General features: G+C 42.1%; 1 protein-coding gene across 1 annotated transcript in view; it reads left to right on the forward strand.

Annotated features, from left to right (window-relative positions):
* tns2a (tensin 2a) overlaps positions 1-23,650 on the forward strand; it is a 76,725-nt gene that overhangs the window by 34,911 nt on the left and 18,164 nt on the right. The window contains exons 4-17 of the mRNA XM_072696717.1: positions 9,893-9,931; positions 12,240-12,281; positions 16,395-16,444; positions 16,971-17,154; positions 17,491-17,541; positions 17,693-17,815; positions 18,158-18,222; positions 19,708-19,791; positions 19,905-20,017; positions 20,463-20,523; positions 21,479-21,554; positions 21,725-21,854; positions 22,402-22,467; positions 23,489-23,605. Of these exons, the coding sequence (XP_072552818.1) occupies positions 9,893-9,931; positions 12,240-12,281; positions 16,395-16,444; positions 16,971-17,154; positions 17,491-17,541; positions 17,693-17,815; positions 18,158-18,222; positions 19,708-19,791; positions 19,905-20,017; positions 20,463-20,523; positions 21,479-21,554; positions 21,725-21,854; positions 22,402-22,467; positions 23,489-23,605 (1,201 nt within the window). The remainder of the gene's footprint in view (positions 1-9,892; positions 9,932-12,239; positions 12,282-16,394; positions 16,445-16,970; positions 17,155-17,490; positions 17,542-17,692; positions 17,816-18,157; positions 18,223-19,707; positions 19,792-19,904; positions 20,018-20,462; positions 20,524-21,478; positions 21,555-21,724; positions 21,855-22,401; positions 22,468-23,488; positions 23,606-23,650) is intronic.

The following is a 23,650-nucleotide window of genomic DNA, read 5'->3' on the forward strand; positions in this document are numbered from 1 at the left end:
AATGTAAAGCGGTAATAGCGCAAATGAACCGCTATTCATTTAATCAGCCATGTATTCTTTGACAATATCAACAGTAAGTATTTAGTAACAGTAACAGTAAGTGAACAATCCTCAGATTCTCTTTTACATCCCTATTTACAACCCTGTTATTTTGCATTTGAATGAGAGATGCTGATTTTCCTTTTATGGTGGGCTCATGGAAAAAAATCATTCAAGCTCTGCTGTTATTGGCAAGTTTTCGCTGCCGCAATGACACACAGGAGCCACCTGCCTTAGTATAGCATACCATAGCATAGCATTGTCTTTAGCACTGTAAACAACTGACCAGATAGTGTTCAGATAGAGTTAGCTACCTGATGAGATTGTAATCGGAAGGTTAGGGTTTAGCTTTTAGCCTAGCATGGATACACACTGGCCTAGCACAGATACCTGCTTGTTTTCACAGCTTTAGCTTTAATGCTCACCAAGTTTGAGTCATCTTTCCGCAGACAGTGGCACACAAGACCTGGTTTACATAGCAACCAAAGTAGCTGTTGCATTTTGCAGTGACACAAGGCTTTAGTTAGTGGGCTGTTCTACATTTAGTGGCCTAGTGGGCACATTTTTTGTTTTAAAAGTTTTGCTTAAAGGTATGTTATGTTTTTTTTTGTTTGTTTTTTGCATGAAGGATAAACAGTGTTTGTTCACGGATTGTCACGTCCATGTGCCGATTCCACTTTGCCAAGATAAATACAGTTTTCCACTCTAGGGCACATTTAAAGTACTACCATACTGATGACTTTAGCTACAGTGGCCGCTTGGAAAGAGATGCAGCTTGGTTTTATGATGCCTGGCATAAATCTATAATGCACACAACAAACCAGCTATGATTGCAAAAACTGACTATGCAAAAGAGTATATTTAACTTCAAAGTGAAACAATAAATGACCTCCTCTACATACAGACATTAAAATTCACACTTCTGACAGCATTTTTTTTGTCTCAATGAGCTACAAATGAGAGCGACTGAATTATTGAGCTGTATTATTGCTAGGAACGTCTTAGGTTGCAACGAAAGAGCTTGTGAAATGTGTCTAATGCCACAGATTCAGTTGCGATCCATAGCTGTGATCTCGTGATGGTCATGCACTGATACATGGCTTGGGAAGCTACGCTCTCAGCACCCGGTATTAAACTTTTAATGACCGCAACAGATTAAATAAAGGATAAAAAGGATAAAGGTAAAGGATAAAGGTGCACGTATTCGTCACTGTACAGTGTGGACTGTACAGCGAAATGTGTCCTCCGCATTTAACCCATCTGGTAGTGAACACACACTCACACACACACACGTGTTAGGGGCAGTGAGTACACACACACACCCAGAGCGGTGGGCAGCCAACTCCAGCGCCCGGGGAGCAGAGAGGGTAAAGGGCCTTGCTCAAGGGCCCAACAGTGGCAGCTTGCCGAGCCCGGGAATCGAACCCACAACCCTGTTATCGATATCCCGGCGCTCTAACCGCTGAGCCACCACTGCCCCTAATATGCATTTGGCAGCGCTGTGACTTGGGAGATGATTAAGAAATGGTGAAATAATGGTGGAAAATCCCTTCGGGTCGAACGCGGCAGCCTTTCCCCAGAGTGCTACATTCCACCCTGACTAATCTCACTAATGACACTGTTTACACCAGAGGCCATGTCTGCCCTCCCTCTCCTCCCACGCTTCCTCCACTCCTCCATCCTGCCCTCTACTCCTCTCTCTCTGCCACTTGTCTCCGTCTCGTTTCCCTTTCTGTACCCCATCCTTTCTCCCCTCACGTCTCCTCCACTCTTACTCCATATTTATCTCTCTCCGTCTTCCTCTGCTTTCACCTGCACCTCTTCCTCTTCCCTCCTTGCTCCTATCTTGTCCACGTCTCTTCGTCCATCGGTCAGATTCTAGCTTGTTTCCGGATTAATCTTGCCAGGCGTTTCCCCCTCTTTGGCACAGAACCAAAACCGCAGGCTCCCTTTGGTTCTGCAAGTATCGCCTCAAGGCCTCCCACTCAGTTTGGGAAACGGAGGCTATGTCCGAAGTGAAGTAGTGCGCAGTACTCAAGTGGTCCGTACAATATTTTTACAATGGGCACAGAGTCAACCATGAACTTGTCTGGCAGAAAAAGTGCTGTTTATCATAGATTTTTTTGGTATGATTATTGGCTTATAATTTCTATAGTCTGTAATCTAGTTTGATATAACGTTAAAGTCTGTAGCCACTTGCTAGGCTTTTTTGGACATAATAGCTCTTATAGAGAAAAATAAAACATTACTTTTTTTTTATTTTAAAAACTTTTTTATGGTGCAAAAAAATGGTAAAGTAGCTTAAACACTCAAGGAAAGGTTTTGGGCACCGCTGTGTTTGATTTTTCCAAATATCAAAATACAAAATGTACAGCAAAATAAGCTTGCTTTTAGAACTGCAGTGAAATGTTCATCAGCGCAGAAGGGAAAACTTATTAGCAGTTGTTCTGCTCATTATAATGCATTATTGACCCCAAGTAAAATGGTAAAACTTAGAAGACAGAGATGCGGCGAGACATGTAAAACACTGTGGAGCTCCGAGCACCAGCTGCAAGAGCCATGAATTCTGCACTGCACTGTAGAGCTCAGAGTGTCGTTACTCACTGATGCTCGCTGTACTGGGCTGAGTGATGTACTCTGGAGGGTGGTTTCCACTTAGTGGAGTTAAACACTGTTACTCTGCTTCTCTCATGAGGCTCATTAGTTTTACACATTCTACAAATATGTGAGTTTGAGTCAGAAATGGTCAAAACACCAGAGTGACGTGCATGTAGTGGATTTCTGCACTGTCTTTAAAGGGGTTCTGCATCCATGCGCGAGGTCAGTATTGCCATCTAGCGGTTTAGTATAACTACTGTCCAATAAAAAACATGTATCTCCATTTTTGTCTGTTTGTTTTAAGTTTTTGCCATTGTTTAAACCCTGTAACTGCTCTAAACACTATGTACATAATTCTGGATGAATGGACCAGTAGAAAGGCTTTAAAGGACCTGGAATAAACTTTTATTTGACATTGACATCCATTCAAAGTTAAGCACATTTTTGCTGTAAAGTGAATATAGTGCTGTAATATGAATCATGATCGGCTGAATTATCGGGCGTTCATCGGTCGCACATTTGGCTTGAAAAGCGGCCTATACAAATACATAGTCGAACGATCCTTCCATCGCCAGCTTTTAAGCAATGTAACATAATAAAATTAAACACCAAATAGAAGTAATCAAATGTTTGTGTGTGTGGGAAAACAAAAAGTATTTATGGAGAATCGTGGACTGGATCAAGGAAATGCCTTGATGTCTTTTACTTCTTTTTTCCTATCACAATTTAGCAAAATGTGAACTTTGGCCACTCCAATGAGCCTTTAGGTTAAGGCTACTGCAGTTATCTAGCTTCAGTTCCCTTAAGGACTGTGTGGAAGGGGTCTGTTACCCTGTCATGGCAAAATCAGTAACATTGTCATTTTACTTTTTTACTTTAAATGTGTCATTTCCTTAAGAGTTGGTCTTGATTAAGAGTTGATTTTTAGATTACCTATCCAAGATTTTACATGCAAATGTACATACAAACCAATGTGCCATTATTTGGTACAGTCCTGTCCAGATGAATATGATCATTACAAACACAGTAATAATTCTGGAAGTGCTATTTTGGTTAGTTGTTTTTAGGGGCAGCCAGACACTCAGGAAGCGAGTGAGGTTCGTCTGGCAGACGATGCCTTATCAAAGTGTGTGCCAGTGTTTACTTTTGATCACTTTAGGAGCTGTCACACAGAGGTTGAGCAGAGATGGAGACTGGGCCTTGTGTTAAATTACGCAGAAGCCCAGGCCTAAAGGCAGAAACACACACTCATACAGAATCTCTGTCACAATTGCACAGCTTAAAGGGATAGTTTCATACCCACCTAAGTGTAGTTGATCAGTCAAGACGTGTCTGAAGTTTGCTGTTTTAAATTTTGCATTGTAGCTATGAGGCTAAATGTCTGAGAGGCTGATATATACATATAATGAGCCGACTGCATGCCTTAATCATCAGATGTTTGCCTCAAACCACATAGAAGTCTCAATGTATTTCAAACAGTGTGATGTACACTCCTCAAGTGCTTTATTAGGAAGCCCTGTACACCTGCTCACTCATGCAACTGTCTAGTCAGACACTGGCTTGAGCATTTGTAGAACTGGTTATCTTCTGGGATTTTTAACACAGCAGTCTCTAGAGTTCACTGGGACTGGTGTAATTAAGGCAAGACATCCAGTGATCCGCAGTTCTGAAGACGAATGGCCAGATTGGCTTTAGCTGACAGAAAGGCAACAGTAACTTAGATAACCTCTCTGTACAATTGTGGTGAGCAGAGAAGCATCTGAGAATGCACAATATGTCAAACCATTAGCAACCTTGAGCAACTTTTGGAGGTTCTTCAATTTAAAACCGTGAAGGAACCTCTTAAGGTGCTTTGGGAACATGCAAGAATAGGTTTTTAGATGATCTTGAAGGTGCCTCAGAGCACATTAGGAGGTTTCTTCACAGTTTCAAACTGAAGAACTTCCAAAAGTTTGGTCTTTAGGAATCTTATATGTTTAACAGTATACAACAGCAGAAGATTGTGTCTGATTCCACTTCTGTCAGCCAAGAACAGAAAGCTGAGGCTGCAACTGAGAACATGTTGACCAAGTCTGGACAGTTGAAGACTGGATAAACATAGCTTGGTCTGATGAATCGCGATTCAGATCCCACAGATGGTAGAGTCAATCTATGGACCCAACCTGCATTGTGTTGCGAGTGCTCGATGAGTGGAAATTTCACAGTAATAGCAGTTTTATGTACTTGTCTGATTTATAAATAATATTAGTAAAGATTATCTCAGCAATCTTAGATGCATGTGCATGATGATTTGGTCAAAGTCTGGATGAGTCTGGCTTGGGATGGGGCCAAGCTTTCATTGTTTGTTAGCTTAATTAGCCTTGTCGCTACAGTGTACACCTAAGGAGGTAACCTTTGGACGTCAGTCAGTTAATGGCTAATTGACTATTGTCGCGAGTGATTGTGTACGACATTGTGCATTTGACTTATATAAATAAAATAAATTAAATATAAATAAATCATCACTATAATATTATAGTTTTTGTAAGGTCAGACATTGTGGTGTTGTGTGTCTGGGACTGTGTTCTCTGTTGTGTGGGTTGACAGGGTGGGTGTCGTATGCCAGTAGACACAGCTTAGTCTGATAGAGTGTTAGTTATGAATACAGGCCGTGTTCCATTTGGACCCTTGCTTCAACAAGTGAGGGCATATAGAGCCTGTGTTACATTTGGCCCTAATGAATGGTCTTATATACATTCCTCTTCCTTCTCCTAAATGAGTGTCTTACTAGATCTTAATGTCATATAAGCCAGTAGAAATCTGTTGGGACGTTGACTGGTCTCAGATACCCAATAAAACCCATAGAGAAAGAAGAGGGGGGATGCAGAGGGGGAGAAAGAGCAAGCTCCTGCAGGAAACGAGTGCGTAAGTGTTGGCCCAGGAGATGGAATCTGGCGTGTTTGTTCTGGCGTAATGCTCCCCTGCTGCAGGCCCCCCAACCCAGAGAGAAAGAGAAATGAGGGGGAAAGTGAAGGCAGGAAAGCATTTCATGGGGGGGAGAAGTTTGAGTTTGTAGTGGAAGAGATGGAGAGGATAAAGGGGAAAATGTAGACATAGAGAGGAAGTCTAGAGAGGGGAAAGAAAATGAAAAAGGGAACATGAGAGAGGAAGAGAAAAAGAAAAGCATGAGTCAAGGGGACAAAGGTGGAAAAGAGAGAGAGTGAGAGACAGGGGAAAAGTAAATCAGGGCCAGTTGTTGTAGCATGAGAGTGATTGGCAGTCAGAGAGAGGGAGGGAGAGAGGAATGGAAAGAGCAGTAATGAATAGGGGGTATGAGGGGAAAGAAGGCATGCCTATGTTGCCAGGCGTCTTGTTGGAAATACACTAAGGCCTTTTAACCAGGGACATGAAATGTTCACAAGTCACTCCATTCAAGTGAATTCTCAGGGTGGAGTCTGACTCTAATCTTGAGTCTCTGGGGTGCAAGTCCTAGTCGAGTTCCTAAAGGTGTGAGTCTGAGTTGGGTGTAAGTCAGAGTCAAATTTCTCTGAGGTGTGAATTTGAGTTGAGTCTCACTAAGTTGAATCCTAATTCTCTGAAGTGCGAGTTTAGTCTCAAGTCTCTTGGATGCAAGTCAGAGCTAAATGTCTAGGCTTCCTAGGTCTGTGGAGTGCAGGTGTTCTCAAGTCTCTGGGTTCGGAGTCCAAGTCCGAGTCTCTGAGTTGTGAGTCTCTGGCCCGTGAGTCTGAGTTGAGTTTTGGGGTGTGAGTCTGAGTTGAGTTTTGGGGTGTGAGTCCGAGTTGAGTTTTGAGTCTCTGGGTTGTGAGTCCGAGTTGAGTTTTGAGTCTCTTGGTTTGCGAGTCCGAGTTGATTTCTTAGTCTCTGGGGTGTGAGTCTGAGTTGAGTTTTGAGTCTCTGGGATGTGAGTCTGAGTTGAGTTTTGAGTCTCTGGGTGTGTGAGTTCGGGTTGATTTCTGAGTCTCTAGGTTGTGAGTTCGAGTTGAGTCTCAAGTCTCTGGAGGTTAAGGGACTAAGTGCTGGTCTTAAGTTGCCTAGTTAAAAGTTACCATTGTAATAGTGTAATGACTTACATTTGCCTCAGCATTGGAAAGTTTAAGAAGTGACTTGGTTGGACATGTAGAGAGAGGGAGTGAAAAAAGAGGAGGACAGAGAGGTGTTGAAAGGCAGACAGTTATTTATGATGAAGAACACAGACAGAGTGTGAAGTGTTTGGTATGCTGTACACTAATGACTTTAACATGCAGACTCTAATCTTTTATACGTTAGTAGTAGTTACATGTTTCCTGTGCATGCTCAGTGCTGCTTTAGCAAGGATCTACACTTCAGTCTTGGCTGTGGATGTGCACACTGGCTGTAGTTTGCTTCACGTCATCATCATCTTCACATGTTCTTTTTCAATTAAGTAAGAAAAAAATATTCACAAAAAGTTTAGTTTTGTTGGAAAAGCAAGCAAAGCATGGTGTGCCCAGACTTTTGACTGTCAGTGTATGTGTTTGTATGCACAAGGAAGACAGCGTCACAACTGAGAATACTGGAATGAAATGTTACCCCCTTCTCTTCAGATGTGACCGCAGCCTTTTAGCCAAGAGCTGATGGAACTTAATATTATAATAGGAGCCCACCTAGCAACTACATACACAAACATACTGCACACACACACACACACACATTTTCTCATTGGCACGTCCCATTGACTTTTTCTCATCCTGACAAATGTTACTTTTCCCTTTTCTTTTTTCTTCACTTTTTTCTTAAAGGGCTACATGATTTTTAGAAAATGCAATAGAAAGTTTTTGTGGATGTGAGGATGATGATGATGATGTTGATGATATGGGAAGTGTTACATTATTATTATTGTCTCAGACTGTGTGAGATAAACAGGGATGAACATGAGTCTTGAATCTCTGAAGGCGAGTCTGAGTTGGGACTCAAGTCTAAACTGAGTCTTGAGGGTGTGAGTCTGAGTGGAGTCTGGAATCTCTGGGGACCAGCCTGAGTTCAGTCTCGAATCTTTGGGGTGCGAGTCTGAGTAGAGTCTCGAATATTCGAGGTGCAAGTCTGAGTAGAGTCTTGAATCTTTGGGGTCCAAGTTTGAGTAGATTCTTGAATCTTTGGCGTGCGAGTCTGAGTAGACTCTTGAATCTTTGGGGTGCGAGTCTGAGTAGACTCTTGAATCTTTGGGGTGCGAGTCTGAGTAGAGGCTTGAATTTTTGGGCTGCAAGTCTGAGTAGACTCTTGAATCTTTTGGGTGTGAGTCTGAGTAGACTCTTGAATCTTTGGGGTGCGAGTCTGAGTAGATTCTTGAATTTTTGGGGTCCAAGTTTGAGTAGATTCTTGAATCTTTGGGGTGTGAGTCTGAGTAGACTCTTGAATCTTTGGGGTGCGAGTCTGAGTAGACTCTGGAATCTTTATGGTACAAGTTTGAGTAGACTCTTGAATCTTTGAGGTGCGAGTGTGAGTTGGTACTCAAATCTCTGGGGTTCAAGCCAGCAGTCAGATGGTTCTCTGAGTAGGCATGTTCTTTGAGTGGGCATGTTTTACTGAAGAAACCATTTCAAGAGTGTACAGCTCTATTAATCACAATACATTTTTTTACATACACGCACACACACACACACACACACACACACACACGTACATACACACACATCTTTCCAAACATTCCCACAAATAACACAGTATTCCAGCAAAACTACCAGTTCCCCTGACTCACACTAACTCATACAAGGGTGCTTAGATGTCTCATACCACTAAACAACACAAGCTGATAACCTCCGTCACACACATACACCGTGAACACACACACACATATACACACACGCACACAGAGTCATACGCCAAGGCCAGTGCAGTGAGATCTCGGCCCTTTTCCTGTGGCCAAACAAACAGGGTAGGACCGGCTTGGGGAGCGGATGTGCCGGGGGGAGAAACCTTTTGCGGTGGGCTGTTACGTAAGCACACAAACACACTACAACACCACCCCCCACTTACAAGTCCAATGCCACTCGTTAAATTTCTCTCTGTAGGGAAGTTCAAAGGTCACCCCCATTTCTAGTGTCTATGTAGAGGCGAACAGAGTAATTTAAAGCCACGTTAAGGTCAATGTACTGCTACTGCTGGAATAATAGCCCAGAAATAAACTGTAAAAAAGGATGTCCTGAGTTCCCTTTAGAACTGCAGTGGAACCTCTTAGTGCTCTCAGTACTGGCAGAAGATCTGAAGTTTATTGGGATGTTTTTTCATCTGAAAAACAAACAGCTGAAAAGTGACAGCGTGAGAATCGATAAGGCGGTCCAGCTGCTGAACCAACATACCAGAATGAAGTTAAACACAGAAAAAGGAATTTACAGTAAATGGAAAATCACCTCTAGGTTACAGTAATTAAGGGCCCATATCATTCATTTGTCTCAAATTTTGTTTCCACTTACAACATCAAATATGCTCAAATAACAGGCTGTTTCTGACACTGCGCCTTTAAACAGAAACAAGACTAATGAGCTCTGTTTTGATTGGCTGCCCTGTATTGTACCTCATTCAAAAAGTCCTCAGAGCTGAAACTCTCTTGAGAACTGCAGTATGAGTGGGCGGGGCTAAACTGTGTGTAAAATTACTGAGAAAAGTACAAATCTGTTTACATGGACTTGTTGTGTTGAACACACACACCTTCTCACACTCTCATCCTCTGTCTAGAGATTTTCTTATTTTTTTTGCCTGTATTGAGCACAACCAGAGCCGAAGACATGAACATAATAATAATAATAATAATATTATTAATAATAATAATAATGATCTTAATGAACAATTTATATTTTAACAATTTAATATTTGTGTATTTTACTTTTTTACTCCTTTTACTTACTGTCTCTCACTCATGCTCTGTCTAGAGTGGTATTTTTTGGCTGTATTGAGTACAACCAAAGCCAAAGACAACAGCAGACACAATTATGCAATAATAATACTGATATTAGTAATAATAATAATAATAATAAGAATTATTTAAATTATTTTTTCTTTATCTTAACCCCGCCCCCCCTGTGTGTGATGTCTCTCTCTCTCTTATCTGTTGCTGTGAGGAAGTATTTCCTCTGCCCATCGCACCACTCCCTTCCCTTCATCCTGCTCACAAGAGGAGAGGAGAAGACAGGAGAACACAGAGTGTGAGAGGATGGTGGCAGTGCTGTGTGTGTGTGTCTATAGGTGATGGTGATGGTGATGTGCCTGTGTGTTCGAGTCATGTTGTTCTCCTTCGTTTCAGGTGAACTCAGCCTGCGTCCCGGCCCAGCCCTCCGACCTGGTGAGTTTGATTCCTTCTCTCTCTCACACACACACACACACTATCTCTCCCACTGCTGTTTCTTCTACAGTACAACAGTAATTTAAAGTTCGTCTTCACTCACAGACTCACTGTCTCACTCAGCTATCTGCTCCTTAGCCCACTAACTCAGTTCAGTTCAGTTGTCATGGCCATATTTAATTACAGTATGGACAGAGCTCTGTTGAAATGGTTGGAAAAGAGCTGCTGTGTGTAATTGAGAGATTTAAGAAGTCATTTCAGCATTTTCAGGTTTAATCTGAGAACCTGAAGCCTAATCTTATTATTGTCAATATTTGTTGCACTATGTATGTGAAATTACATACAGGCTGTTGACACATTGCATCAACATGTGTTGTCGATGATCAGATCACGTTTGGCTTTGTCCTGACCGCCTGAAGTGATGTAAACAAACCCAGGACATACTGTGATTGGATTATGATATGATTCCACTTGGGGTGTAAGAATATATTAGTACGTTGTTGTTGTTGGAAGTTTCACAATAGTGTATCTCTGCTGTCCAATGACATCTCCATTTTTGGCCCTTTTTGTTTTCTCCATCCCTTGAACCCTGTAGCTGCTCTGTACACTGTGTCAGTATTTCTGGATGAATGGACCAATAGAAATGCTCTAAATAGGCTTGGAATCAAAGTTTTTTTTGGACAGCAATGATATTTTGCAGTCCTGTATCAATTCTCATAAACACAGTAGTGAATTTTTATTTTAATAATGCAAATATTGCTGTCAGACAGTGGTTATTTTTGTGTTGTGTTTAATCCAGAGAGCAGCTGTATAGCAGTGTTGTACTTTGTCTTCAGATCCCACTGTTCTGATTGGATAAAAAGTCACCTTATTATGATGGTGTGTTTTCATACTGTGAAAGTTTTTCTACAATTTAATTTAAAAAATACAATGCCTTTATTCAGTAATGCAATAAATATCGCAATATATTAAATCATGACCCCTGTATTGTGACACATATCGTATTGCCAGGCTCTCACCAATACACAAGCTTAATGATCCCTTAGCGATAGATCACATTCACAAGTTCAACACGAGCATAAACGCAATGTGTTTTGTATCTTCACATACAGTTTCATAAGTGGCTCATTTTTCCTCAAATTCAGCTGAAAGTCCAACGCCGTCCACAGAAGAATGACAGAATGACGTACACAAAAGTGAAAACAGGCACAACAGCTGCAAGACAGCCAACAGCTGCAAAACAGTCTTCAATTCACTGCCTGTTTCAAACAGTTTTTCCCATATTTGACAGCCTGCGATCTACTGGTAGCAACAGATGAGAGGCACGTTACTGGAAGTGAAACATATACAGCACAAGTGTTGATGTATTTTTTACACGGAAGAAGTGAAGTCCGATCTCATTTGGTCAAACTGACCAGGACATATTTATGTTAAAATTCTAAATTCTAAAATAAAAACACGTTTATCCAGAAATGGTCCAGGCATTAAACATGTTAAAACAGTCTCTTTTTTTTTACATTTGATTTACATTTTCATAAGCCTTTAATTTTTTTTAATTTACATTGTGAGGAAGTTTGTCATTTATTTTCAGGATTCCAAAGTTGAGATAAAAAAATATGCAAAAATGAATAATAAGAAAAATATTAAATAAGGTTTAATGAAAGACGTGCATACAACAATAATACTGCATAAAAATAAATATTAATAAAATAAATATTTAGTTAAAAAAGGATACAAAAAATAAAATATAAATATTAAGATAAAAAATTATGAATAAACTAAACAGTTACAGTCAGACTTAAAATGGTTAAAAACTTGGTTAAAAAAGTGTTTCCTGCTTACAAACACAAATACCTTCTCCACATAACTTCATAGTAGGTACTGACTGACAAGCTTACTCTTTAAGCAGTTAAAGCACAAGAAATTCTATTTCTTCTAATATTCTCAATCTTTATACAGCACTGTTTTGCAGTGCTGGTCCTTGAGTCCTCCGGTTTTGCATATTTTAATGCCATTCAGGCCTGTTTATTTCTATACTTACAAGCTGTGTTTTATTAAAAGTCCAGTGTTGAACCTTTGGAACTGAGGACAGCTTCTATTTAGCAACAGGAGGAGAAGGTCACAGGACCTGCAGGCTGGAGATAGAAGTCCTGAGCTGCTGGAGAATTTCACTTTTTCACCCCAGACATTTTTCTTCCCAGATCTTTTTCCAAAGCCTTTTAGCATCCAGTTAAAGTGCAGCCAAAATAGAGACACATTCTTGTCTAGTGGCCGTGTTCATCTTCCTTATCTCCTCTTTCATCTACAGCAGCGCAGAGGAACCACCTCCTCTAGACACATTCAGCATCTGGTAAGATGTCTCTCTCTCTCTCTCTCTCGTTTTTACTCCCTTTCTGCCTCTTTGCTTCTCCTTTCCTTCTCCATCTCTTACTGTTACACCAGGGCTTGAGCTTTTATTGCTTGAGACAACAGTGTCACTAATCCAAACCAATATTTGTAGTGTTGTAGACTAACCTGATACACACTGAGCCCATCACTCAGCCCAGTACAGCATCAGAACACTAACCTGATACACACTGAGTCCATCACTCAGCCCAGTACAGCATCAGAACACTAACCTGATACACACTGAGAGTCCATCACTCAGCCCAGTACAGCACCAGAACACTAACCTGATACACACTGAGTCCATCACTCAGCCCAGTACAGCACCAGAACACTAACCTGATACACACTGAGTCCATCACTCAGCCCAGTACAGCATCAGAACACTAACCTGATACACACTGAGAGTCCATCACTCAGCCCAGTACAGCACCAGAACACTAACCTGATACACACTGAGTCCATCACTCAGCCCAGTACAGCACCAGAACACTAACCTGATACACACTGAGTCCATCACTCAGCCCAGTACAGCACCAGAACACTAACCTGATACACACTGAGAGTCCATCACTCAGCCCAGTACAGCACCAGAACACTAACCTGATACACACTGAGACAATCACTCAGCCCAGTACAGCACCAGAACACTAACCTGATACACACTGAGTCCATCACTCAGCCCAGTACAGCATCAGAACACTAACCTGATACACACTGAGTCCATCACTCAGCCCAGTACAGCATCAGAACACTAACCTGATACACACTGAGAGTCCATCACTCAGCCCAGTACAGCACCAGAACACTAACCTGATACACACTGAGTCCATCACTCAGCCCAGTACAGCACCAGAACACTAACCTGATACACACTGAGTCCATCACTCAGCCCAGTACAGCACCAGAACAGTAACCTGATACACACTGAGAGTCCATCACTCAGCCCAGTACAGCACCAGAACACTAACCTGATACACACTGAGTCCATCACTCAGCCCAGTACAGCACCAGAACACTAACCTGATACACACTGAGTCCATCACTCAGCCCAGTACAGCACCAGAACACTAAACAGATACACACAGAGTCCATCACTCAGCCCAGTACAGCACCAGGACACTAACCTGATACACACTGAGTCCATCACTCAGCCCATTACAGCACCAGAACACTAACCTGATACACACTGAGAGTCCATCACTCAGCCCAGTACAGCACCAGAACACTAACCTGATACACACTGAGTCCATCACTCAGCCCAGTACAGCATCAGAACACTAACCTGATACACACTGAGTCCATCACTCAGCCCAGTACAGCACCAGAACACTAACCTGATACACACTGAGTCCATCACTCAGCCCAGTACAGCATCAGAACACTAACCTGATACACACTGAGTCCATCACTCAGCGCAGTACAGCACCAGAACACTAACCTGATACACACTGAGTCCATCACTCAGCCCAGTACAGCATCAGAACACTAACCTGATACACACTGAGAGTCCATCACTCAGCCCAGTACAGCACCAGAACACTAACCTGATACACACTGAGTCCATCACTCAGCCCAGTACAGCACCAGAACACTAACCTGATACACACTGAGTCCATCACTCAGCCCAGTACAGCACCAGAACAGTAACCTGATACACACTGAGAGTCCATCACTCAGCCCAGTACAGCACCAGAACACTAACCTGATACACACTGAGTCCATCACTCAGCCCAGTACAGCACCAGAACACTAACCTGATACACACTGAGTCCATCACTCAGCCCAGTACAGCACCAGAACACTAACCTGATACACACTGAGTCCATCACTCAGCCCAGTACAGCACCAGAACAGTAACCTGATACACACTGAGAGTCCATCACTCAGCCCAGTACAGCACCAGAACACTAACCTGATACACACTGAGTCCATCACTCAGCCCAGTACAGCACCAGGACACTAACCTGATACACACTGAGTCCATCACTCAGCCCAGTACAGCACCAGAACACTAACCTGATACACACTGAGTCCATCACTCAGCCCAGTACAGCACCAGAACACTAAACAGATACACACAGAGTCCATCACTCAGCCCAGTACAGCACCAGGACACTAACCTGATACACACTGAGTCCATCACTCAGCCCAGTACAGCACCAGAACACTAACCTGATACACACTGAGACAATCACTCAGCCCAGTACAGCATCAGAACACTAACCTGATACACACTGAGTCCATCACTCAGCCCAGTACAGCACCAGAACACTAACCTGATACACACTGAGTCCATCACTCAGCCCAGTACAGCACCAGAACACTAACCTGATACACACTGAGTCCATCACTCAGCCCAGTACAGCACCAGAACACTAACCTGATACACACTGAGACAATCACTCAGCCCAGTACAGCACCAGAACACTAACCTGATACACACTGAGAGTCCATCACTCAGCCCAGTACAGCACCAGAACACTAACCTGATACACACTGAGTCCATCACTCAGCCCAGTACAGCACCAGAACACTAACCTGATACACAAGAGGTATGAGATTTTCCTCTTGTTGTACTCAGTTGTCCAAAGGAGTTTTGTGTTTTTGTGTGACCATAAGAAAGTTACAGTAGTTGCAGTAGAGCACTTCTGTTATTCTAAAAAGTGACAGAGAAGGTTAAGTTTTGTTAAATGTGTTTCAGCAATTGAGAAAATGGAGAAAAGTTTTATGAAACTGCTCTTAAAACATACTGGTTTATAGAGGACATGAGTATTCAGGAGCGTTAAAGTCCGCCAGTGTTAGTATCAAGCTCCCGACACTGACAGGATCTGCATGTTCAGCCTTTTAAAGATGGCTTTAACAAGCGTTTCTTACTGACGCACTCAGGGGAATGCATGACTGATTGAGGGAAGTATGAAAGCATGCGTGTGTGTGTGTGTGTGGCTTTCTGTGTACTAAGTGTCCCCACTATGCCAGGAAAACATGAGATAATGTTGTGGGGAAAATTGCTCTTCTAAACAGAATGGCACTGTTCTTTATAAAACTGGGAGTGAACGCCTTAATCCATGCTTTGTGGTTAACTGTGGGGTTGCATGAAATCCCTTTTGCCTGTTGCAGAAGGGCAGTGTTGATTACTAAGGTTGCTAGATTATTACTGTGAATGGGGTGCAGAGGTTTGTGCACCTTTCTTATGTCACAATGATACAAATACACTAGTAACACCCAACCAACTACTCTTGGTACCACAAAAGCCACTTAGCAACACACTTGCAACCACCTAAGACACCATAACAACAACTTGTTAACAACAACCACAGCAACTGCCTGCACATTTACTTATAGCAACACTTTAGCAACCACCTGGGGCACCTTAACAACCATCTCAAATACCCGCGCAGCCACCTTTGGAATCGCCTGATCTTAGCAACCACCCACGCAACCACTTAAGCCTCTTTCAGACATGTAGGGTAGCCTAGGACCACACAGAACATCTCCTGTAGTGAGAATGCGCCTGACCCCCAAAATCTCCAGCTGTTCGCTACTTGTGTGAACGGGTAGCTCTTGATAATGATTCTCCGGACATTTTCCCAAGTTCATAATTTACCTTAGCAGCACAATAAGTGAAATACCATATCAGCCACTAGGTACATGTGGAAAACCTCAGAAACCACCTGAAATACCTTTGCAGCCCAAGCAACCACCTAGGAACACATTAACAATACCATAGCACCAACTTAGCAACACCTTAGCATCCTCCTAAAGTACCATATCAACCATCATAGCAACCTGAAATATCATAGCAACCACCTAACAAAAACAATTGCCTAGTTTCTACCCAGAAGTGGGGACCACTTGAGTTGCACAACCATCCTGAGCTTTGTTCAGGAAATGGACTTTTGTAGTTTTTATTGAGAGAATTCACTTCTATTGGATTTGACTCGAGTGGGACAATGTTTGGTGAGGGCAAATTATCCAGTGCATCATGAACGTCCATCAAATAGACCCTTTAATACTGTTCGTTTTATTGTAATACTTAACAACTACTCAGAACTTAATCAGCTCTTTCTCTCTCCAGGGCTCAACCAAGTCTCTGACGTACACCAAGCAGAGAAGCACTCTACCCAGGTAAATCACCCACAGTAGTGCTCTGGAGCGGTAAGGTGTTATCTGTATCTCAGCAGAAGGCCTGAGCGTTAAAGCTTTTAGCCAGTTCCTCTTTACAAACATCCTGGATTAATGGGCGAATCCCAGCATATTTTTTATTTGATCGTAAATTTGAGGGTTTTATCTGTGGGCTGAAATGAAAGCTTGTCCAGCTAATCTCTGCTGGCTTCGAGTGGGGATTAGAGTGCAGGGAAGACAGAGTCATCGCTCAAGTATGTGTCAGAGCACTCGCTCATTTCTGCTGGAGCACACTGACAGCCTGGCTGCTTCACATCAAAACCTGCTGAAGTTTTAGCCCACCGGTACAATTTTCAACTGAGATTCATGAACTCAGTGTGTAGGAAATAGAAGAGGCTTCTTTAAGTGTCTAACACACTTTCTCTCTCTCTCTCTCTCTCTCTCTCTCTCTCTCTCTCCACTCTCTCTATCTGTCTCATTCTTGTCTCATCTTTCTTTTTCTTTCTTTCTTTCTCTCTCTCTCTGTTAGAAGTTTCAGTGTGGACCGGGTGATGGACAGAGTGATGGAGCGGCAGTATGACTTTGACCTCACCTACATCACTGAGCGCATCATCTCCGTCTTCTTCCCCCCTCTGCTGGAGGAGCAGCGCTATCGCCTCAACCTCAAAGAAGTGGCCTCCATGCTCAAGTCCAAACACCAGGACAAGTTTCTGGTCAGTAACTCTGCTTGCACTCTGAGAGGTTACTAATGGACACTTCACTTCTGTTCAAAAACTCGTTCAGGACTGATTCTGTTATATCATTCTGCTTTTAATGTTATATAATATACATCTCAAGTTACAAGGATGTTTGAAGCAAGTTCAGCCTCTTCATTTGCTTGTCGTCTGAATGACACTTTATAGGTAGTCATTGTATGTCACATACACTAGGTTACCTAATATATATGGGTTATGATTAAATGTCTAATGGATTAAGAACAGGCTGGTCGTATCTGGCTGCTTTTTCTGTCCTGCTCTGTGTTGATCTGTATGTTTATTTCACATCTGCAGTTGTTCAACCTATCAGAAAGAAGACAGGACATCACACGGCTTAATCCCAAGGTAAAGTAAGATGTCATGTGGTGTGTAACATCGTACACTTGTGAAAAATCATAATTTCGCTAGTTGTGACATTAATCAAAATAAAATATTATAGTGTGTTCCTCTGTGACCACTCTCTATCTCTCTCTCACTCACTCACTCTCTCTCTTAGGTCCATGACTTCGGCTGGCCGGACCTACACGCCCCCCCACTGGACAAGATCTGTGCCATGTGTAAAGCCATGGAGACCTGGCTGAACTCTGACCCCCAGCATGTGGTGGTCCTGCACTGCAAGGTGAGAGGTCACAAGTGCCTCAGGAGGGGTCAATTACGGTCACAGGACTTCAGAGACCAAAGGCGAGAAGCTGTAGGCCTCCCTGTCTGCAGTCAGTTGGAAATCATTACACATCTTAGCCTTAACACTGTGGTCTCAGACAGGAGGGAAGATGAAGAGGAAATTGATCTGGTTTGGCTGTTAACACTAGACTCTCTGTTTCCCTTTACTTTTACTCCAAGTTATGCAAACTTGTAAATTGTTCTAAAAAGAGAGATACACTTTAGGAGATAATTCTGCAATATATAAAAGGATTATGATTAGATATCATTTTAGGAATTAAACTGATTTTTTTTTTTTTAGGGCAATAAAGGAAAGACCGGAGTCATCATCGCAGCCTACATGCACTACAGCAAGATATCAGCAGGGTAAGAGCTAAGAGTTGGTTTAATTCAGGACGTTGTATTATTTGTGTTTTTAAGGTTTATTTATTAAGTATTTAAGCCCACACTTACTGAAGTCACTCTTCAAACTACATTACAGTCATAATTAACAAAGGTTTCATAGGACCCAAAATAGAACCCTGTGGGACTCCACAAGATTGGTTAAACCAAATAGTTTCCAGATAATTCACAACTGTTTCTACGTTAAGTTTAATAATTAAACAATAAACTAGCTTTGGTAACAAAGTTTGAAAATGTGTTATTAAAGGAAACTACAAAGGGAAATCAAGCATTTCTAAAATATGTAAAAATTACAACTTTTAATAGTGTTAACTCGGGATCAGGAAGATTAAGTTATTACAATTCTATATAAATCAACTTCATGCAGGAAATAGATTACAGTGGAGTAAACACTGTGCAAAGTTTTGGGAAGCCACAAATATTGTTTAAAAATATTTATCTCAGCAGGAAACATATTTTTGTCTGAAAAACATGATATAACTAAAACATACAAATGAACATAAATACAAATAGTCTGAATGTGTTGTTTTTAGTTATTTTGGTTAGAAGAACATTGTTAAAAGAACACAGGGTTGAATCCTGACCTCTCTGTGAACTCCAGCCACTGTATGGATTAGCTCAGTTCTGCCAGCTCAGTTCTGCTCACCTGATTTACTGCAATGAAAGACAGATTAGATAAACTAGGAACTGGATAATAACTACATACTGACCTTCTTCAAGCAGAGGAAATGCGAACACATTCACACACGAGTGAATCTTAAAAGCTTTTCACAAATGCTTTGCATATGTAGATACAAGGTTTTTGCATGACAGTGTCGGTATGTTTCCGAGTTCACCCAGTTTATTGTGAGACTTATGAGAGACATTGGGCTCACATCCGAGGTCCAAATATCAGTTGTGAAGCTCATGGTTTTAATATCTAACTACGCCCAAAACTGTGATGAGTCTTGATTGTACAGTTCGGTTATAGCAGTAAGTGGATCAGCCCTGTCAGGCAAGATTTGATGAGTGAATGACGTCTATATCGGACCCAGTAACAATACAGGAGCGGAGTGGACCCATCTCTAAAACCTCTCTGTAACACAATTCACATGAGAATCACTCTGTTCTTCTTTAAAGCAACATTATGCAGCATTTTACCTTTAAATAACAGCTTTAAAATTATTGTGAGGATTCAGTGACCTGTAATAGGGGGAATGGGAACTCAATCGTTGCTACACCAGGCTCAGCACGCTGCTAACTGCACTAACTGCACCTAACTCTGGGGAAGCTGGCAGGATAACACCTGGGAGAACAGCATGATGCAAATTATTCCTCTCGACTGTAGGGGGAGTTTAGGAGCAAGAAAGACCAATTTTCGCATAAAGCTGCTTTAAAATATGGAGATAAAAAATGGACTGATTTATCTGATGATTAAGTGATGTGTTGGATTTGTGTGTCTAAATACAGAGCGGATCAGGCCCTCAGCACTCTGGCCATGAGGAAGTTCTGTGAGGATAAAGTGTCGTCTTCTCTCCAGCCCTCACAGAACAGGTGTGGTGTCTCTTCAGACGGATTTTTCATTTTTACTTGTTGTTTTGATCTGATCTGAACTCTCTCTTGCTCTCCCTCTCTCTCTCTCTCTCTCTCTCTCTCTCTTTCCGCAGGTATATATATTACTTTGGCGGGCTTCTGTCGGGGGCCATAAAGATGAACAGCAGTCCTCTCTTTCTTCATCAGGTCCTAATTCCCACCATCCCCAAGTTTCAGGCCGACGGAGGTGAGAGGGCCAGAGGGTGCATGCTGTCTGACCTCATCTTTATCTCTGCCCTTTGAAATGTGGTCATCACACTGATGTGAATGCTTTACCTCTTTAAGAGTTGGTGTGTAAAGTGTAAGTGTGTGTTTTTGTCCCTGGAAGAGTTGACAGGCACTTGTCAGAGACCGTTCCCAGTAAAAAACACACAAATACAGGAACACACAAACAGAGCATGTTTATTTTTAATCTTTTGCAGCGGAGGAGAGAGATTTAGCAGGAGTTAGCACATTCCTTCCTCGTTCTGTCTCGCTCTCATTGTTTACCCCTCACTCTTCTCTCTCTCTCTTCTCTCTCTTCTCTCTCTTCTCTCTCTCTCTTCTCTCTCTCTCTCTCTCTCTCTCTTCTCTTCTCTCTCTCTTCTCTCTCTTCTCTTCTCTCTCTCTTCTCTCTCTCTCTCTCTCTGCAGGTTATTTTCCCTTCCTGAAGATCTATCAGTCCATGCAGCTGGTCTACACCTCAGGCATATAGTGAGTTAAAATCTGTTCAAACTAAGCTACGCTACACGTCCACAAATATCCATACATCAAATATGCAACATTTAGTTGCCCTGGAATGTAAAAGAATAGTTGCTTAATGAGAGTTAAGCAACACGGCAACATGGTACATGGAACTGATATACTGTGAACTTCAAACACTTGTGTCCTTCAAAAGTAAATCCCATACAACCAAAACAGAGCTGTAAAATCCCAGCCCCCTGAACTGTTTTGTAACAGTCTTGACTTGCCCACAAGAGAAAACCCTATGTAAAAGCTGGCAGTGTGGTAAAACTCGACTTTAGAATATGGTGTTTTTGGTACTGGAGAGCAGCACATCACCTCCAGACTTGCTACATGAACCAGGCCTTGTATGACGAAGCAAAAGCTGAAGGCTTTGCCAAACGTAGGCTAGTGGGGTAGTGGGGTACTGCATGATCCAGGCCTTATATGACGAAGAAAAAGCTGAAGGAAGCCCATGCTAGGCTAAAAGCTAACGCTAGCTGAAACTTTTATTTTCACTCCCTTGTCCGCTCCCTAGGAAACTGGACTACTTTAGCTGAGCACCAACCTAGAGCTAAATAACACTTGTTTTCTATCCGTTAGACTCAAGTAAAAAGCTAGAGGACACAGTGAGAGGACAGCAACACTATCCAGGAAGACTTGGGAAGGGGTTTTGTTACAGTGTTAAAACTATGCAGTGGTATACAGCTTCTATGAGCTGTCATAGTACCGAAAACTAGCGCATTGTAAAAGGCAAAACAGCACGTTTCATTTTGAGGCAAAATAGCAGGGTTGTAAATAAGCTTGTAATGTCATGTCTGAGCACTTTCCAGCCCAACCACAGCCCAGAACTTTTGACCGTCTATCATGGCTTAACTGTATTTTCAGATTGTGAAGCCCCTAGAGCTTGTGAGCATACTTTAATGAGTGTGCATGTGTTCTGCAGTGATTTGCAGGGCTCGACGGGAAGGAAGCTGTGTGTGACCATAGAGCCTGCTCTGCTGCTGAAAGGTGACATCATGGTGCGTAAAAGGCTGTCAGTCATGCTCATCACTGGCAAATGTAGCCAGTGTAGCCAATCGGTGGTTACAAGTACTGTAGTGTAGCAGGTTTGACTGTAGGACTGAATTAGATCTCTCTCTCTCTCTCTCTCTCTCTCTCTCTCTCTCTCTCTCTCTCTCTTTCTATGTAGGTGAAGTGCTATCACAGACGGGTACAGGCTGCTGAGAGAGACACTGTGTTTCGGGTTCAGTTCCACACCTGCACCATACACGGAGTGCAGCTGTGGTTTGGGAAAGGAGAACTTGATGAAGCATGTTCAGGTACACTGATAAATAGTACTAGACCATCTTGAACAGCTTATGCATACCCATTCATACCCAGCCTGTTCTGACTGACATGTGGTGTTGAAAGATGGCCTGTTAAACCTGTCAAAACCTGTCAAAGACATTCACTATGATTCTTTTATAAGATCTCCAGTCAAAATCCATTTTGACCCCATCATGCTTCATAGCTGTTTTTGATATCAGTCCATAATCCGTTGAGTCCTGCATTTAAGACTTGCTTAGGTTAAGCTCAGGCCAGCTCCCATTGGATAACACCTGCCTACGATAGCTGGCTAATTGAGATGACATACACGCTATAGATTTTCAATAGCCTTCTAGCATGGCTGGGGGATGAGTTTAACAGCCTGTAAAATGCTGGGAACATTCCTCAACTTTCATTGTTCCTATAATGAAAGACATATTTTGATGGTTTACAGTGTAATGCAGCTTTAAATTGGTTGGGGAATAGGTCTTAAAGAACAGATCATGAATCAGATTTCCTCTCTTTACATGATAATAATTGTCTTTCATTGGTTTCTGGTAGATGATAGATTTCCTCCTGATGCCACTGTGGAATTTGTCTTCTCCTCTGGACCAGAGAAAATCAAAGGTATTTTGATCGTTGGTGTTTATTTGATTGCACTGCATTTTTATGCATTCTAGTCCAACTCCAGCTGTGTACTTGTATGGATGTGTTCATTTATGTACCTAAAATACAAAGCAAATAGCTTAAATAAAAGACCACAATTTAAAAACAGTGTTGTAGTGTTGTACATGATGTAACGACTGGGGCCCAAAGGCTGGACAGTGTTTTTGTACACATGCAATATAATCAGTATGTTTTCTTAGGCGATTAGGCAACATCCTGAAGTGAGTGTAAGTGTGTTCTGCCTTGTTAGCAAAAGGGAAACCTGAAGCGATAATGTAATGTATATGAAGCGGCCGGATAGCACTGTGGGTAACACCCAGGGCTCAATTTCATGTTTTTGGGGAGTGGGTGCATTGTCTACCATATTAAGCTGCTCTACATAAAAATGTGCTGATAGAGATGGATTCTTATGAATTCTTAATAGACAGATCTGGGTGTCTAAATGTCAATGTCAATGAAAAGGAGTCTTTGGAGCAAATCTGTTGGCACCATGCCTAATGCCAAACTTAGGCTAGTGGGGTATAAAGCCCTCAACATTGATCTGTGGAGGAGGGGAACTGTGTTCTCTGGAATAATGATGCTCCATTACTTTTGGCATGAGTTGGGGAGAAGAGGTGGGGTGGTGATCATCCAACATCCTGACCTCACTAATGCTCTACTCGCTGAATGCAAGCAAATCTTCTCAGCAATTGTCCAAAATCTAGTCTAGAAAGCCTTCCCTGGACAGTAGAGACGGTTACTGCAACAAAAGCAGAATAAATTATTAGTTAATATCCTTGATATCAGAAGAAACCATGTCCCAAGAAGCAGCTGTCCCAATACTTTTGTCCATATGGTATATTTAGTTTATTGCCAAAAAGATGAATTATCAAGATACTTATATCACCTTGCCATAGCCTTAATACTGCAGCTCTGTGTACTGTACTATACTAACATTTCCTACTGCTATCAGACTTTAAAACTGAATGTATATATGGTTTAGGTCGGGAGTATCAGCGGAATGATCCAGCAGTCACTGTCGACTATAACACAGCTGATCCAGTGGTGCGCTGGGACTCTTATGAAAACTTTAACCAGAGACATCAGGACAGCCTAGAAGGTATTAGAACCTGTATTGTAGCCCATTTACTTATATCCTAATTGT

Source organism: Salminus brasiliensis, chromosome 14, assembly GCF_030463535.1.
Source record: "Salminus brasiliensis chromosome 14, fSalBra1.hap2, whole genome shotgun sequence".
NCBI lineage: Eukaryota > Metazoa > Chordata > Actinopteri > Characiformes > Bryconidae > Salminus > Salminus brasiliensis.